The sequence below is a fragment of the Columba livia genome, chromosome W, assembly GCF_036013475.1.
Source record: "Columba livia isolate bColLiv1 breed racing homer chromosome W, bColLiv1.pat.W.v2, whole genome shotgun sequence".
Taxonomy (NCBI): Eukaryota; Metazoa; Chordata; class Aves; order Columbiformes; family Columbidae; genus Columba; species Columba livia.
In genome coordinates, this window is record NC_088641.1 from 1,430,843 (window position 1) to 1,449,086 (window position 18,244).

At 42.8% G+C, this 18,244-nt stretch overlaps 1 protein-coding gene across 13 annotated transcripts in view; it reads right to left on the reverse strand.

The window, feature by feature from the left end:
* The window catches only part of LOC102097274 (netrin receptor DCC), a 412,480-nt gene that overhangs the window by 132,685 nt on the left and 261,551 nt on the right, over nucleotides 1–18,244 (reverse strand). For all 13 annotated transcript variants that reach the window (XM_065044619.1, XM_065044617.1, XM_065044616.1 and 10 more), the window contains 2 exons: nucleotides 7,833–7,987; nucleotides 7,038–7,158 (listed from right to left, as the gene is read on the reverse strand). In XM_065044619.1, the coding sequence (XP_064900691.1) occupies nucleotides 7,038–7,158; nucleotides 7,833–7,987 (276 nt within the window). The remainder of the gene's footprint in view (nucleotides 1–7,037; nucleotides 7,159–7,832; nucleotides 7,988–18,244) is intronic.

An 18,244-nucleotide genomic window follows, 5' to 3' on the forward strand; every position in this document is an offset into this window, starting at 1 on the left:
CCAGGACAGTAAATGGTAAATTTTGACGGCTGCTCACCTTGGCCCTTTATTCCTCAGAGAATCGGGGTGTTTTCTAAGCAAATAATGGCTCTCGGTGCTTCCAAACCACCCCCCTCCAGCCTAATCTTCCGCAAGGAACAGCAAGGCGAGAACGCTGCTGAATATCAATAGGAGGAAAGCGCATTATAATTACAAATCTGAGTATCCAACGGACGGCTCGAAGCCCTGAAATGATGGGCTGCCACCTCATCCCACCCCAGACACCGATTACAATCACATCTCGCCGAGGCCGCGGTTCGGGGATTCGCCTCCTCCACTTCCAAGAAATCTCTTTGAGCTAAATAATTCATGTTGAAACACGGGGTGGGAAATGATTCCTAAATAGCGGTGGGGAGAATGGGAGAGAAGGAAGGGATGGAGGAGAATAGAGAATTCTCCCCCTGTCGCTCAGATAAGACATTTGCATTCCTAGAAGAAACGTGGCTGATTCTCCCTTGGGAGTTTGCACAAGGCGTTTTCTTCTTAATTATTATTTTTCCCCCTTATCGCTCTCTGATCCCACCAATATAAATAAATGTATAAACAGGAGGAAGTCCTAAAAGGTCTGAAGCAACATCAGAACTAAAAGAAAGACGGGAAAGGAAAGAAAATCATTATATTCACCCCCAAGTCTGTGCTTGGTGGTGTCAAAAGGCACAAGCGCTGCTTTGATCTTGACATGAGACTTTCTGCTCCTAAACTCGAAACCGAGCTCGCGCCGCATAATCAATTTGTGGACTCATTACATAAATCCATATTAAAACTAGTTAGTCTATAGTGAACACCACCACAAGGATAGTCAGGCTGAATTAAATGGGTTTTATCCCAGGTTTGCCACTCCTCTTGTTAATTCTTTCCCAGACGTGTCTTTGGCAACACTGAAAAATCACCTTTCTGCACACAAATGTGTACGCAGGGATGGCAAATTGTCATGTTTAGGGAACAAATGAGCACCTGCAAAAGGGGGAAAATTGCTGACAACTAGAGGGGTTCACTTAAAAATTAAGGGTTTGATGGTTGGCGAGGCCAGAAGCTGGAACACCCAGTTGTACGTGGTCAGGAGGATGTGAGGCCTACGGAGGTGAACAAATCTTAAATAACTTCAATTCCTTGCCGGTGTCCGGACACAGAACATACAAAACCACCTCACGCTTTCTAATGGACTTATTTTAATTTTGATAGCGATCGGTCGGCGTCTCAGTGAGTTACTGGGACTTCCGTGGTAAGAACTTTGTCACACTAACAATTCAGGCCCTGGTCTGTCTGTCTTTATTTTTCCCCCAAGTTCTTCCTTAGAAGGGGTTTAAGGAAGAAAGTCGGAGCCATTTTACAACTTACTCCTAAATGACTGGAACTCGGCCTACAGATATTTCCCCAGAAACAAGGGCAGAAGGATCTCGGCCTACGGCCAACGCTCGGAGCCTACACGACCATCCAAGAATGACCCTAACATCTCCAACACTCATCCCATCACCTCTCCTGACAGAAAATCCCCTTCCACAGGTGTTGGCGGAGTCAATTTTCCCTTAGTTTCCATTTGGTTCCTTTCTTTTCCCCACATTTGAAGGATCAGCTACTTTATTACTATCATCTGTAGAAAAAAACCCCAACCAAATAAATAGACCAAAAACCACCCTACAAACACAAAACAAACACCAAAAAGCCCCAACCAAACCAAAAACCATTTCCATAAAGCCAATAAAATACTCATAGAGTTCCCATATGAAGTCATGACACCAATTATATTCCGTTATCTACCTTAAACTCATATTATTACTCTTTTCTGTCTTTTTCAAATTATCCTACATCTATTTTAATCCATAGCTCTGCTGTTGACTGCTGAGGGCATGAGAAGTCCCCAGCTGCCTCAGTTTCCCCCAAGAGCTCCTGATTCACCTGGATTTCTCTCCCTGGTTGTGCAGACCTGCACCTAAACCACTCGAGCTCCGCGCGGGGCCTGTTCACACATCTCATTGAGGGCACTTTAGTGGTGCCAAGAGAGACACCCAACGCAAAACCCGAGAGAGACGCCCAACCAAAACCCGAGAAAGATGCTCGACCCAAAATCCAAGAGAGATACTCAACTCAAAACTCAAGAGAGACGCTCAACCCAAAGCTCAAGAGAGATGCTCAACCCAAAACCTGAGAGAGAGATGCTCAAGCCAAAATCCAAGAGAGATACTCAAGCCAAAACTCGAGAGAGACGCTCAACCCAAAACCCGAGAGAGACGCTCAACCCAAAACCCGAGAGAGACATCCAATCAAAATCCAAAAGAGACACCCAACCAAAACCCGAGAGAGGCGCCCAATGCAGAACTCGAGAGAGACGCCCAACCCAAAACACGAGGCCAAGGCAGCGATGTCTCCCACATCATGCAGGGATGGAGACCATCCAGGTCCAAGTGCTTCCTACCTCAGACTTGTAAAATCCACAAGAACGCCCTCCTACTTAGGCCAGGACTATTTTTAAACCGTTACAGCCCTTACAGAACAAAGCCACCAATTTTTATATCCGTATTTTAAGACAATCAAGCTTCTCAAACTGCCAGAATCTACGACAGCCCAAAGTTTCCAGCGATGTCCAATGGGAAGCAGAACCAGACGTGATCTCAGGAACCCAAGTAACCCCTTCCTGCACCCCATGGTTTTAAAATATCCCTGTTATTCCTTGTTCTTAACGACCAACAAAGACGGAAGCTCCAAAAATCTCCCATGTTCCCTTGGAGTGGGTCTAACTACAATAATATTCCGCTGATTTTGCATTTTTGCATACATCTGTTATAAATCCCCACTAAAGTGTCACAATATTATGGCAAAGACCACCGTAGAAGCATAAACCCCAAATTTATTCTTCTTATTATCATGATTATTACTGCTTATGCAGCACAATAAATGGGAACAGTGGTGCATACCAAAAGAACGATATAAATCTCTTGTTTCAACACAAAAATTCCCCATTGCTACTTTGTGACTGCTTTACCAACAGTTAAGAATATTCAAAATATTCAAAATCATGGGGTTTAGTTTGGATTAATTTTAAAGCTAAGCATAAGCAAGATTAATGCGCATGGGCTGGCTTTCCAACCGGCCTAAAATCTGAAGTTTTAATGCCAGTATTAGCTCAGTTTCTTAGCATAGAGATGTATTTGTCACCCCGGCTGGACACGCGATCCCTTCTTCCAATAATCGCTAATAATTAATCTATCTTCTACCCAATTTGATTATTTCAGGGCTCTATCTGTTCTTCCAGCTGCTAGAATAGAACAACCAGTGACTATCTGAGGGATGGATCTGCCAGAAGCCACCGGCATAACGCAAATAACTGTCTGCGAGTCCTTTATGGGAAGATTTTCCTCCGGGATCCCAGTTACGCGCGTCCATCACTCACCGCCCCGCCGCTCGCTCTTCATTTTCTAGGTGAGCAAATAACAGCTTTGATACAGCTATAAAAACACGACAGTCTGTCTTGCAGCTGCTGGGCATTTATTTTGCAGTACGTGAGGCCGCAAGGATGTATCGCGGGCTTTATTTCTAGTACTTGCTTCAGCTGAGCGCGTCTAAACTCCGGAGCCCTTTAGCAGAGCTGGGAAGTAGAAAGAGGAGAAGCCGGAGATGCTGAGACCTCAAATCCTTCAACGTGGCTCATTTGGTTCGTTGTTTTAACGAAACAACGAGCCTTTAAAGCTGCGTGTTTCCCCTTGTTATAAAACGGTGAGCGATCTCTTCCTAAGACAGCAACATTAATGTTGTAAAGGGGAAAAGAAGGGGAAAAGGAGATGAAAAAACGCCAAGTGCCTTTTCCCTGCTGTGCTGGAATCCACAAAAGTACTTTGATTTATTGACTAATGCGCCTGTTGCACTTATTTTACTCCAGTCCGTAATGCACTCTTAAGTACCGCGCTCTCCGGTCATAATCTTGGCTAAATAAGCCAGGGATTTTATATTACTCAGGGAGCTCGTTCGGTTTTTAGAGCTGAAGCAACACACATCGACATAGTTTGGAGCATTCTCTGGCCACATCTGGAACACTAAAAGTGGGAGCGATTATCTGCACGAGCTCCTGGCCCCTTCGGCTTTCACTCCTCATTTCGCTATTGTCTAATTCTCATTTAACATCGCAGCCTTGACAAGGGGTAGATTTGGTCTCAATCTCAGCCCATTTATACTGAATTTAATGCCAATTTGTGTGCGGCTGTTTCAGGTCCCACAGTTAAAGGTGGTGAGTGGTGGGTGGAAATCTACGCGGCCGTGTAACAACAATCAGGCTGATTATACCTTTTTATCTTAATAAAACTGCCAGAATTCCCCAGCAGAACACACACAACATATTTAGCCCGCTGAATGCCCCAAATTATTTGCAATAAAAACAAGCAAAATCTGTTTTAGGCACCATAAAATAAATAAAAAGTGACTGATGTAGAGTTTGGGGTAGAAATCACTATTTGGATAAAATAATTATTAATTAAATAAAGGGTTTATTTGACCCCAGAGGCTTAGAAAAGCCTTTGACGTGTCTCCATTTACGCCCCTTCCACATTAAAGGCTCCAGAAAGGCCTGATAGATATGAATGAGTATATTGAAACTTCCTTGGGCACTGATACAAACACATGTTGATCGCGGCCACGCAAAATCGAAGCCGAGGGGCCGACGTTCCCCCCGCCGCTTCATTTGTATTTCGAGCTGCCTTCTGCACCATCTGTGCCCTCCCTTCATCTCCGAGGAACCGCAGCGGCATTGTCTGAAGATCTGATTAAATAGCCAGGAACAAAGTAATCCATCACATACAAAGGGAAACGGAGACAGTTTACAATGGCATCCCGCAGCTCTTTAGGATCTTTTCTTCCCATTTGCTTCTATTTTAATTTTAATCCAACACCACACACAATAAACGCTGATACGGAGCGGAAAATTTACTGACGGCGATGACAAGTCGGGAGCAGCGCTGAGTTATCCCGGTTCCAGTTGTAAATCTAATCCCAGTGCATGAAATGAATATGAGATTGAGGTCTTTTTTGCCGGGGAAATCTTGTTTGTAAGTGTCATCTCAAATTCACGTTTCGCACTAAGGGAAAATAACCTCATCGTCACCTGCGGTGACCGCGGGGAGGGAAACACTCACCTGGCAAGAGCCAGCAAAGCGAAGACGTGACTGAATATCTGCTTTTTGATCCCCAAACCCAATCACCAGGCTCATTTAGGTAATTAGCCCTGCAGAGGGAGCCCAGGCTGAGGGTCATGCTAACAGGAGAAAGGTAATAATGATAATAGTAATACTACTACTACTAATAACAATAATAACAGCAACAACAACAACAACGATGATGATGATACTGATGATAATGATGGCGATGACAATGGCAATGATGATGACGATGACAATGACGATGACAATGACGACGATGTTGACGATGACAATGACGATGATGATGATAATGATGGTGATGACAATGGCAATGATGACGATGTTGACGATGACAATGACAATGATGACGATGATGATGACGACAACGATGACAATGACAACGATGACGACGATGTTGACGACGACAATGACGACGATGACAATAACAATTACCATGATGACGACAACAATGACAATAACGACGATGACAATGACGACGACGACGTTGACGATGACAATTACAATGACGATGACGACGATGACAGTTACGATGATGATGATGACAATGACGACGACGACAACAACAACGACGACAATGACAATTACAATGATGATGACAATGATGACAATGTTGACAATGACAATTACAGTGACGACGACAATTACAGTGACGACGACAATTACAGTGATGACGACAATTATAGTGACGATGATGACAATGACAATGATGATGACAATGACAAGGACAATGACGACAACTCTACAGATGTCACATTTCTCCTTCATTACCCGCCTCCTAGATCTACTGCTAAGCTGCACAGTTTCACGGCGTTTCATTCTCCCATGAAACAGGGAGAAAATCAAGAGAAAAGGCTTATAAAGATGATGCTGAATCCCAAAGCAGAAGGAAGAAGAGGGAGGTGAGTTTAGAAGATGTGCAAAATCCACAACCAAAACAGAGAACAGAGGGAGAAAGCTCAGCCCTGTTCCCATCTCAATTTACCTTTAGTATCTGCATGGAAAGGACCATATCCATCCTTATTTCTTGATTTCCAGCAGAGCAGATTTTTGGCAAAGCTTTAAAACTGATATTGCACGGAAGCTTTTCCAAGAAATTCTACGGCACATGCTATCAGGTTGGACTATTTGGGGGCTCCCAAGTTTCTGCTCTTCCCAATCCAAATCAAGCCCGACCAATGCTTCAGCGTATCCTGCTCTCATCTTAGCGCCATAATGCACACAAAGCAGCAAGTGTAACCCACAGGTCATTAATCATTTACAACCCAGAGGCTTGGAAAGGCTTTTATCCCTATTTTACACAGCGTCCAGCTGAAGATGAAGACATCTTTCTCTTACTTAAAACCCCATACAGCAGTAAACACCCACGACGCTGCACAGCACGGGCCGTAAAACCAAACACCTATTAATTTTGGAGCAAAATCCATCCTTCCGGCACGTAGACACAAACCTGAACGCAACAGTTGGCTGCACTTGATAACTCACCGACAAATGGTTCTTTCTCTTTTATCCTCTTTCCCCAAGACAAATATTCTACGACAGGTTAATATAGAATTATCTACTGCTTATCGACTACTTTGCTCCATCACCTCCCTCATTTATGATCAACTTTTGGTATTTTTAGCAGGATTAAACCCATTGTAGACAGTAAGACGTTGCCCTTGGCTTTTCACGCGGGTTTACTCCGAGTAATTTCTAGGACAAGGCCAGAATTTGGATTTGCCAGTGAATAACACGCTGTTAACTCCAGCCAGCTGGATAAGTAAGAGGGAGTAAAGAATAGTAGCTGCTCATTTGGGATTTTTATGTTAATAGCATTAATTACACCTCTAATTCTCCATGCCCTTTGCATCTTACCCGGCTCCGGGATGATTAGCTGTGCGCTGGCCTGTGCGTTTCCAGCTTCATTTTCAGCTACGCATTGATAAAAACCTTCATCTGACTTTACCAGGCCCAGAATCCGTAAGTTGCTGCCACCCTAGAGAGAAAGGAAAAGAAAAAGCAAGGAAACGGAGAGAATTAATTAGACAAACCCCGGCCAAAGCGAATGTGGATTAGAAAACCGTCGCGGAACAGCTGTTCTGTGAAACGTGGGTCGTTCTATGGCATCTCAGCTCCAGGTCACATAGTCCTGGTCCTTGGAGGCCTCGAACCACAGGCCTTTTCATCAGAAGTCTCTTGACATCTTGTAGTCTTTATGGGTTTTTTTTTATTTATTTTATTATTTTATTTGATTTAAATCTATTTTATTTTGGGGCCTATGGCCCAAGGGCGAATCCACTTCCTCACGCAGGGTCCGTTCCTATTGTATACGGTAGAATAACTCCACCCTGTGTGAAAACCACATTGAAACATCCTTTTCATGGCTGGTAGTTAAACACCATGATCATGATCAATATTATTTGTTAGCAACACAAAAAACGAGACGGCGCTGAATGAAACCGTGTCTTGGTCAAAGCCACATCCTGTGGCCTCGTGACATTTCAGCTACAAGAGGATTAAGACGTTACTTTGGGGTAGGGACCATAATAGTTCTCTTGGAAAACCGATAATTCTGGCAAATAACCCGTATATTTTTAACCCACTGTGACCAAGTGCTACTATTAAAACCAAAACAAGACTCATTCTAATAGGTGAAGGGCAGATAATTACCACGATCTGAAAATAATCGCTAGGGATGACGACTTCGCCGTTCTTGATCCACTCGACCGTAGGAAGCGGCTTCCCCGCCACGGCGCATTCCAACTCGATGTCCGTGCTCTCGTAGGCGTAAAGATTCGATGGGCGAACCAAAAACCACGGCGGGACTGCAAAAAGATGGGGCAAAACAATGAATGTGGCAGCGAGAGGGCGTAAATTAAGGCTTAGCATGTAAATCGTTTCGATAAGGCTGAGGAGTATTAGACATAAATAGAAAACATATTTGTAATTCAAATTATTCTCTTCAACCCTGAGCTTATTAAAGATTAAATACTAGGAAAAGCGTTTTTTCTAGAAAACACACATCAACCTTTTTTTTTTTGGCAAATGAAAGAATTAAAAGCTCAGTTTAGAAGACATGGAAGATTAATGTTTAACAAAATATAGATATAATTCTCCCTAAGTGAGTCCACTCCTTCATTTCAAAGGAGAAGACGCCAAGTGCATCCATAAAACTTCTCGTTGACTCCGGCACATCCAGGTACAAGAAAACCCCCTGATAAATGGTCCACAATGAGAAATACTTCGAGCAGACACATTTTGCCACAACCAAGGACTTTTGACAGGGTTTGCAGATCATCAATAACCAGGAAATCTGTCCCTAGCGATGGGAAGAGGAAATAAATGGAATTATCTTTGCCGCAAATGGATTCTTACACAGCCACCAATTATCTGTTGCCTTGTATTACGCTAATGGGTTCACAGTTTCGCAGGCTGCTATATGATATGCTAATTTAATTTCATTTCGGAATTATCGTAATACGAGGGTGATGGAAATTAGCAATTGGAGGAAAACTGTTACTAACATATTTCTAATGAGCCCCCCATGCGTTTTGCTGAGAAACATGAGAACCTACAGACATTTCGTCACATTTTAGGGGGAACAATCATCTTGATTTTTAATATCTATAGTTCCAGAATAGATGAATTTTTACCCATCAGCCACAACTTATCACTTATTTTTCTTGTCCAGTTTCAAGAATTTAATGACTTAGAGCAGTTTCTGTTATATAATACTCAATATATCACTGTGGGTTTTTTGCACATCAAACCATAAAGTCTCATTGCAGCTGGAGAATGTAAAGAATTTGCAACATGTGAACATGTGGTGTAAGCAACCAAACCCATAAGAACAGCATGGCAGACATATAGATAAAATTGTCGTCTTCGAGGTTTGCATTTTATCATCTTAAAACTCTTGATTTTTGGCCTTATTGACAATAGTCTCCAACTTTGGGAAGGAATAAAGACTCCTCGAGCTCGTCACCTCTTGGATCGCGCCCAATGAGCGGAAGCGCTTTGGAGAAAAACTTAGTGTAGTTTAAAATCTGTATATTGTGCACAAAACCAAGCAGATCAAAGCAAGACAGCAAAGTTTTTAAGTCAGCATTTTCTTGATTTTTTGCATTTTTTTCTGCTTTTCAGCTAAATTAGCTGAACTTACAGAAGCATTTGGGCCCCTCCAGCGCTGCTCCTGTGCCTCAACTTCTCCATTCCCCTCTTGGATTGATCCCCGTTTATCATATTCTTAATAATTTACCATCCCCAGAAGCTCCTGGTCCCGTTCCCATCAAACCCAACGCGTGCAAATTCAAACTGATGAGCTGTCCTGATTAACTTGGCTGCCTAATTTCCTATCCAAAAGGTTTCGTTGCATGCGGCGTTTGGATTGGCGACGTTCCCGACAGGAGGGGGACTGGACTCACTGTAATTTATACAACCCCCCGGTATCCACGTCGTTTATAAACCGCATAATTTCGCAGAGCTCTGGCACAATCACAAACTCCTCAATCTTCATTAGGGTGGTTTATTCCCATGTCACCACGGGCCTGTGATTAATTTATAGACTTGTAATTCACAGATTCCTGCCCGTTATTTTGTCTGACGTGCCCGCTCCAGAACCCTGATCCCTCCACAACTAGTTGCTCTTTTTACCCCATTTCTGGCAATTTTCTAGGCAGCTTGATACTCTTTTATAGTTTATATTCAATATACACCTGAGTGTTGAGTATCATATAAAATCAATGTATTATTATAACGCACTTGCCAACACCTTTCCTATAATGGGGTAAAGTGTGTCCTGTATATTTCCTAAGGACACCATTAAAGCGAATAATTTGCCTAATTATTTAGCAGAAATGATGCGGTTTTTAAGACACAACAAGGGCAACAAAACACCCTAAAAAATACAGTTGTAACACCTTAAGACTGGAAATAGCTTTGCACGTCTATATATAAAATGTCAAGCGCTATAAATATCCATCCTATAAATATTTGATGTATCAATATATGTCAAGTGCTGCTCTCTGGGTGTTTTTTTTCCTTGGTACTGAATATTTTAAAGGTTCACAGATGTGAGGAAGGCTGGGAAGGTGGGCTGCAAAGGAAATCAAAATCTATGTTGTCTGCATGTTCCTTCTAATTAAATTGGTTTGAACAAACTACAGACCCTTTTTTCCCCCAAAAAACTTCGCTGATTTACGTATATAGATTCATATAGAAGATTTATATAGATTTATATAGAAGCAATTTCGCAGCATTAGTAAATGCACTATAGTAAATGCACTTGGGGGGTACCAAGGGTGTCATGTCAGGGGTTGAAGGGCCCTGGCAAGCTCATGCAGTGCAATCCCCCCATGGAGCAGGAACACCCAGATGAGGTTACACAGGAAGGTGTCCAGGCGGGTTGGAATGTCTGCACAGAAGGAGACTCCACAACCCCCTGGGCAGCCTGGGCCAGGCTCTGCCACCCTCACCAGGAACGAGTTGCTTCTCAAATTTAAGTGGAACCTCCTGTGTTCCAGTTTGTACCCATTACGCCTTGTCCTATCACTTGCCCTTGTTCTATTTCATTACATTTTCCCGCCCAACTCTCCAGCCTGTCCAGGTCTCTGATGGCAGCACAGCCTCTGGCGTGTCACCACTCCTCCCAGCTTGGTGTCACCAGCAAACTTGCTGACAGTCACTCTATTCCCTCAATTTATCCATGTTCCAAACTCCTAACAGCACTGGGAGAGGAAAAACGCTTCGCTTTAAGCAAAAGGAAATTTGAAAATGCTATTTAATATGTTTACTCTGCAAAGATCCCGCTCCAGCACCGGTGCAGCCTTCTAAACATCTCCAAACTGCAGATTCCGCGACGCCGCGCAAAGCGATTTGGGGCTGGGTCTCCAACGTGGGCTTCGAACAAACACCATTTTTCCCTTTCAGGCCCGCGGCGGCTGCATTTATTGCCCAAAATGTCAAAGATTGTTTGTAATGAGCATCGCACGGGCATGAGGCCTAACGAACCGTTTGCCGGCACACGTGAATGGTTTTGAGGGCCGCGCGTTGGGGTGACCACCCCGCTTTTAGAAATACCGCTTGATCTTGCAACAAGAGGGGACGGTTTTAACATGGGAGAAGTGTCAGCGTTTCCTAATGCAAAGTGGCTTCTCTTTGCATGTTTGAATATGGAATGTGATTCTCCCGACCCTGGAACGATAAATCCTGTCGGCGAGTGCCCGACCCTGTCAGCCGGTAGAATGGGAGGAATTTCAAACGTGTGTACTTCAAGGGTGGCTTTGTCATCTCCAGGATTCAAATCTTTGAAACAATCAAATATCCCTTGTGATTTTTAATTCTAACTTGCGCAAATCGGGGATTTCAAATAAAATGATAGCAAATAAATCACAGTATCACAAAATCCCAGAATGTCGGGGGTTGGAAGGGACCTGCTCCACTCCCTTCAGCATCTTGGTGGCTGCGCTGGACTCTCTCCAGCAGTTCCCTGTCCTGCTGGAACTGAGGGGCCACAGCTGGACACAAGATTCCAGGTGTGGTCTCCCCAGGGCAGAGCAGAGGGGCAGGAGAACCTCTCGGACCTACTGACCACCCCCTTCTAACCCACCCCAGGTACCATTGGCTTCCTGGCCACAAGGGCCCAGCGCTGGCTCATGGTCACCCTGCTGTCCCCAGGACCCCCAGGTCCCTTTCCCCTACGCTGCTCTCTAATAGGTCATTCCCCAACTTACACTGAACCTGGGGTTGTTCTGCCCAGATTCAAGACTCTACACTTGCCCTTGTTCTATTTCATTACATTTTCCCGCCCAACCCTCCAGCCTGTCCAGGTCTCTGATGGCAGCACCATGTGCCAGGTTGTGGTGTGAGTCAGCTCAATCAAACTCAAAGCCAAGGATGCTTCTCCAGATTTAAAAATAAAACCTGGATTTTTATATTAACATATTTTTTTATATCTCTCCGTGTATTTACTACTCTCCCCTATTATATACAGTAATCCAGGAACTGTATTATAGCAAGAAGTTAAAGAGAAAAGAACTATGAATGGTGTTACGACCCTTTGGAAAGTGTATGAGGTGTAACAAGCTGAAACTCCACTAAAGTGTCCTCAAAAAATAGTAGATTAAAATAACGATATCTTTATCTCTTCCCACAGCTCTGTATCATTTTAGTCTCGACTCTGCGCCTGACAGACAATGTGATCTCAATATATCTCCCCTCAAACCAGCCTTGAAGAACGCCAAGAAAAATGAAGCTGTTATTCCATGGAAAACTTCATTCTTCACCTAAACAAAGGTAGAACTTGTCGGGTTTAATGATTTAGATTATTTTCAGGCTTTAGTTCTCAACGCGAAGGTCAACTTGTAACTCCACAGCAGTATAACATCAGAGCTGCCAAGAGAAAAGAACTGAGCAACCAAAAATTCAACTTCCAAACGTGTCCGTATAGTAAAATACCAGGAGTTGAGCAGAGACGGGGGGAAAAGTGCATTGGTAACAAGCTTAAGGAACAATTCAATCCCAGCTTGATAAATAATGAAGATTCTCTAGCATTCCATCCCAAAACAACAGTGAAAAACCAAGCTTAGCTTTGTTCCCATTTCTCTTTGTTTCATGTGCCTTTTCCCTCCAAATTCGCTTTAAAAACTTGCTAATAAATGTTCTTTTCATGGAACGCCCCGATAAGCCCACAGGAGAAAATAAGGTCACCGATATCTGTCAATTTATAACTACCTATAGATTTTATTTTATTGCTGCCTTTATGACTTATAGTAGAGCCAACAGTTATTGACCACGTCCCATCCGCCCCGGGAACAAACGAGCGTTTCATAATTGCGTATTGGGTCAAACTTGATCTTTCCATGCGTTAACGTTCTTTCTGTCAAATCCGCGATAATAGGAACACATGCCTCACACAACAGCCTTTCCGAGGGCTAACGTATATAACATAAATATAATGTAAAGCCGCAAAGACTTTCCGATGTCTCAGCAGGCCCTACTTGGTGGGTTTTCTTTCTTTTCCTTCGCGAAGATATCAAGATGCGCCAAAATGACTCGACAAGGCGCGATGAGGCTCGATAATTGCAACGAGAACGCTTTGCATTCGGGGATCTCCAAGCAATTTGTAGACATTAAATAATTCACGAGCGTTTTACAGCTAGATACACACACGCCGAGTAAATGACTTGCTCAAGGTCATGTAACGTATCAGTGACAGATAATTAAAAGCCAGTGTAATTAATAGACGTCCCCGGGAGATTTCTGGGGATATAAGACTCCCGTCCCTCTCCAGTTGGAAGAAAAAGCCGCCTCGGCGCGGGATGGATTTCCCCGGTTCATTTGGGGACTTTTCCTCTGAAAACCCTTTCCGGGATCTGCCCATTTTGGCCGCGATCGCGGTTCTGAAGTGGCGGGACCTTGTTCGCTACATCAGCCCCACGTCGGGCACCGCGGCTCGTTGGGTTAATGAGCCGGCGCCCCTCGTTGAAGGTTAAAAGCAACCGCTATAACCTCATCAAGAAAACTGGAGAGGCTGAAAACAGATAAAACACAGTGCAAGCCAGAGGAACGAACGCTCTGTGAGTTTATTACCCTCTCTGGAGCAGTCTTGATCTCTAAGGACGGCTTTTTTGTTGCTGTTATATACAATTGCACTCTTTTTTTGCGATGTGGAGGGATATTTTGTGGCTTTAGCTGTGGGGAAGGAGCAGGGAGTTACTCCTAAAAGGTGCCTTTAGAAACTTAACCCAGCTGATGCTTCTAATTCGGTAGGAAAAGGACAATAAAAGCCCCAAGAATTGCAGGTTACACACAATGTCTCACTAGACCCACCCAGAGACTCCACCAGGTCCACACGTGGGTAGATGATGGACCCCAAAAGAACAAGGAAAACACTTTGTTCATTTGAGACCCTCCACCACGCTTGGAAATACAAGAAGAAAAGTCTATTTAAGTGTAAGAAAAATACATTTGGAAACAAAAACAACTATCGCAGCCCCTCTGTACTTTCCTTTCTTTAATTTCATTCTATTATTCTACTACTGGAGAAGGAACGATGACACCGGTTGATCACGTTTCAAAAGCCGTTATATAAATGCACAAGCCGGTTGCTGGAACAACCCAAAATGTACATTAAACTGTTCATCCACTTGAATATCTGTACGGCCTCAATCTTCATTTTGCCACGCTGCAAATTCTATTCTATATACAGTAGTATATAGAATATTGGATATATTACTGCAGTGTGTTATGATGGTTGTGATACTTTCAGACCCTTTGATGTATCTGGTAGGTTAACAGGTGGATTTTCTCATCTCATCTCAGGGGAATGAAATAAACCCTGTTTAATATGAGTTTTATGCCCCGCCACGTAATTAAGGAAGAGTCGGGAACTGGAGGACGATGCTGAGGGGAAAATAAACCCTTCCGCTCAACCTCAGCCTAAAAGCAGCTCTTGGTTTAGCCATCAGGCCTGTTAGAGATGTGTAGCTGCCTGCTCATGCCTTGAAATAGATAAATCAAAAGGCATTTCATCTTCCTTGGAGAGACAAAGCCAACAGCGCCAGGTCTTACGAAAGCATCTAAAAGCTCCGTTTAAAGGTTTCAAACCTAAAAGCATCTGCTCGGCAGATTTATTTGGGTTTATTTGGTTACCAGCCCTACATGCCAAGTGGATGCGAAGCAAAGGCAGAAGATGAATTATGGAGAAGGCCGAGGATGCTTTGGGTGCAGGTCCCGGCTGCTCTGGCATGGAATGACCTTAGTTCTTGGCATTAAAAATAAAACACAGATGGATAAAAAGGACTTGAAGCAGCCCTGGGAGCCCATTACACCACCCCCCTTCTGCTCCACTTGCATTTTGATCAAAGAGAAAGGAATCAACAAGCTCTAATTCGATTAGCGAGCAAAGAAAAAAGAACTCAAATGATTTTGAAGCGATCCAAGGTCACCGAGAATAGAAGCGAGTGAGGTATAGATGCGTTGTTTGCCAAAATATACATCAGTTACTCTCTAGAGAGCGACTACGTCACCGACTCCAGGAATCAAATCGTAACTCTTTGTTTTCCATTAATTCCCCCGAAAGGTGCGACTAAAGCTCTTGAAATGGGGAAGAATCACCTTGTCCTGCCGACATTGCCCTGCAGACTTTGCTCTGACCTTCTTGGCCCAGGTTCCCCGGGTGAAACCACTAAAAGAGGATAAAACCTGATCTAAAGTAGGAACGTGTATGCTGGATCCATGCGTCGCTGCTTCCAAATCTCAACGTTAATGCTCCGCAAACTTCGCAAATGTAGCTCGAATGGATCGAGTAAATTCAACTACCGTCAGTTCTTTCAACCGCCTTAATCTTGGATGCAAAAGTAATCATAGTTTAATTGCATTACACCCCTAGATATTAATGGGTTTGCAAGAGCCAAGGGAAGGAGATTGACACCTTTACCAATGGGAAAAATGAAGCACGTGGGTCAGACTTATCAGGAGGGTTTATGTGATGATCTAGTCTGACCTAGCCCATAAATCAGAACAGGACTTCCCCGAATTAATCACTTTTTGAATTGCTGGCTGTATTTTAGGAAACTCATTCATGTCTTCCGAGTGATACAAAATCCACCACGGCCCTCGGTGCATCATTCTACTGATTAATTATTCTCATTTAAGAAAAGAGTGTTCACTTCCAGCCTACACTTGTCCTTTTCAACAGTGGATGTTCTTCACGTCTCCATCAGGCAGATTGTAAAGCTCCATTATTAGATCTCTGTTCTTTGCCCAGATAGCGACAGCCCATGATCAAACCGCTCTCTAACCTTCTCTGACAAATCAAATATATAAAAGGGGCTCTTTCATCTTAAGTATCTTTCCCAATCCTTTAAGCGATGGCATGGCTCACCCCTGACGCCTTTAGCGCTTCTTTACTTTCCCTCCTGAACGCCAGATGTGATTCCTCAGGTTTTCCTCACGGCCAGATGTTCAACATTACTCAAGGTCTTACTGGTCACAAAACTATGACTACGATTAGTTTTACTACTTCAAGTTAAGCTCTTGACCCCTGTTCAATAATAAATCTTTCGTGTCCCACTAATTCACGGCCAGTGGGTATAATTCACTATTGCGTTGAGAGCTTGTGCACAATTTAAGACGGACACCCAGGCCAAACAACAAATTTCATCCTTTGGAAGAAATTGTTTGTTATTTTTATAGGAATCGCTACCTTGAAAACAGGACTGGAAGGAGCTTCTGGGCTGCTTCTTGTATCCATCATGCGATTGCTCAGCCCTTAATTAACGCCCAAGACAAAACTGTCGTCTATTTTAAGTAGTACGAATCGCTCTGACAGCCGTCACTCAAGCGTTAACACATTTAGACGTGAAATAGAAGGAACACAATTTATCCATTTATGAAGAATTCTTCCTCAAGCGTTTCATTTCTCAAGGTAGGAAAACACACTCATACAACTAACTCCGTATATTTAAGCAACTCTTCTACCACCCTTCACCTAAAAAGTGGGTTCACTTTTCTTAAATAGATATTGAAAATCAAGTAGAAGTCGAGACTAAGTTATTTTAACACAACTCCTGAGAGCGCGACTCAGCTCGACATTTAAACCAAGGCTCCGTTTCCTCCCGTAGGTCGTGTTATTACCCCTACAATTGGGGCATTTTAAATGCGGTTCTGTGAAATCTCATCTCTGCCATTTCATAGGTGTTAGCACTCAAGAAAATTGCTGTTTACTATCCTAGAGGTGACAGTGCTGCTTGGAAAATTATATATCGGCTCAGGACAATATAGATGTACATATAAAATAGGATCCCGACGTTTTCTCCTGTCTGGAATTAATGAAACAACATCTCCGGCATTTGCTAAAAAAATACCCTAAATGCAAAGTTACAAAGCAGGTTTGAAAGAATCCTGTATATAAGCTTAAATTCTTTTTGTTACTTGAGTAAGTGAACCCTCCTTTAGTTCACTTAATTCCTTAAGTATATTTTTTAAAAGAAATAGAAATATTTTAAAAGAAGGTCTAGAATAACAGGAATCCCAGCATGTCAGGGGTTGAGGGGACCTGGAAAGCTCATCCAGTGCAATCCCCCCTCTATTCCCTCTTCAAATCATTGATGGATATATTGAATAATTTGCTATTTGATGGCCCCAACCCCCTCTGGTCTGCACCTCCATTATCTTGTTTCAACCTTATTTTTTTGATATCAAATAAAGCGCCAACGATGGCCTCAAGGATTTTCCTATTACAGCCGCATGTACATTGGAGCTCGCTTCGTTGCCTCCAGACTTATTTCACATTTATCTATATTACACTCTATGTTTTCATGTAATTTTCCCAATAATCATGAAGCCTAAAACCTTCTAAATGCGCTTGCATTATTTCTCATTAAACACAAAATTGAAATTGATGACGACGCGGGTTCCAAACTGGAGTGGAGAACGTTACAAGCCACCAAAATCTCCTGTATGTACGCAAGACCCTAATTTGGTCTCATTAGGCCAAATCTGATATAATCAGATGTTTAATTACTTCTCTTTCCATCCGTTTTATTGAGTACACACAATTATCTATACATATTAAATTTATACGCACAAATTCTCAAGTAAATGACTTAGGTTGACGATCTTCTCGGGTAGAATTTCTATTTACAGTTTCCAACACACAATATTTAATTCTACCATGACTTAATAAACCTAATCTCAAAATTTTAGGCCCTTGGCTACACGGGGAATTTAGTAAATGGGTTTAAAGACTTAAAACATCCACATGCTCTGGTTTACCCAAAATAATATAATGAGAAACCAACGGTTTATTCAACGTTACAAGTTAACTTGTACTGATTGGTTCTAGTCATGTTCTCTCACTATAACTCATACTGTTTTGTTACTGAAATGTTAACAATATGTACGTATAAATGATAAAAAAGTCATTTTTATATATTGAATTTATTATTCAGAATCACAGCCCCATAGGTGAGGCCGCCCAAGCCTTCTACCCAGGGAATTAGCTGTAAAACATTAATACTAAATCAACTTTAATTATATTTGCATAGATTCAGGAAATAAGGTAGAGAAAAGAATGAAAT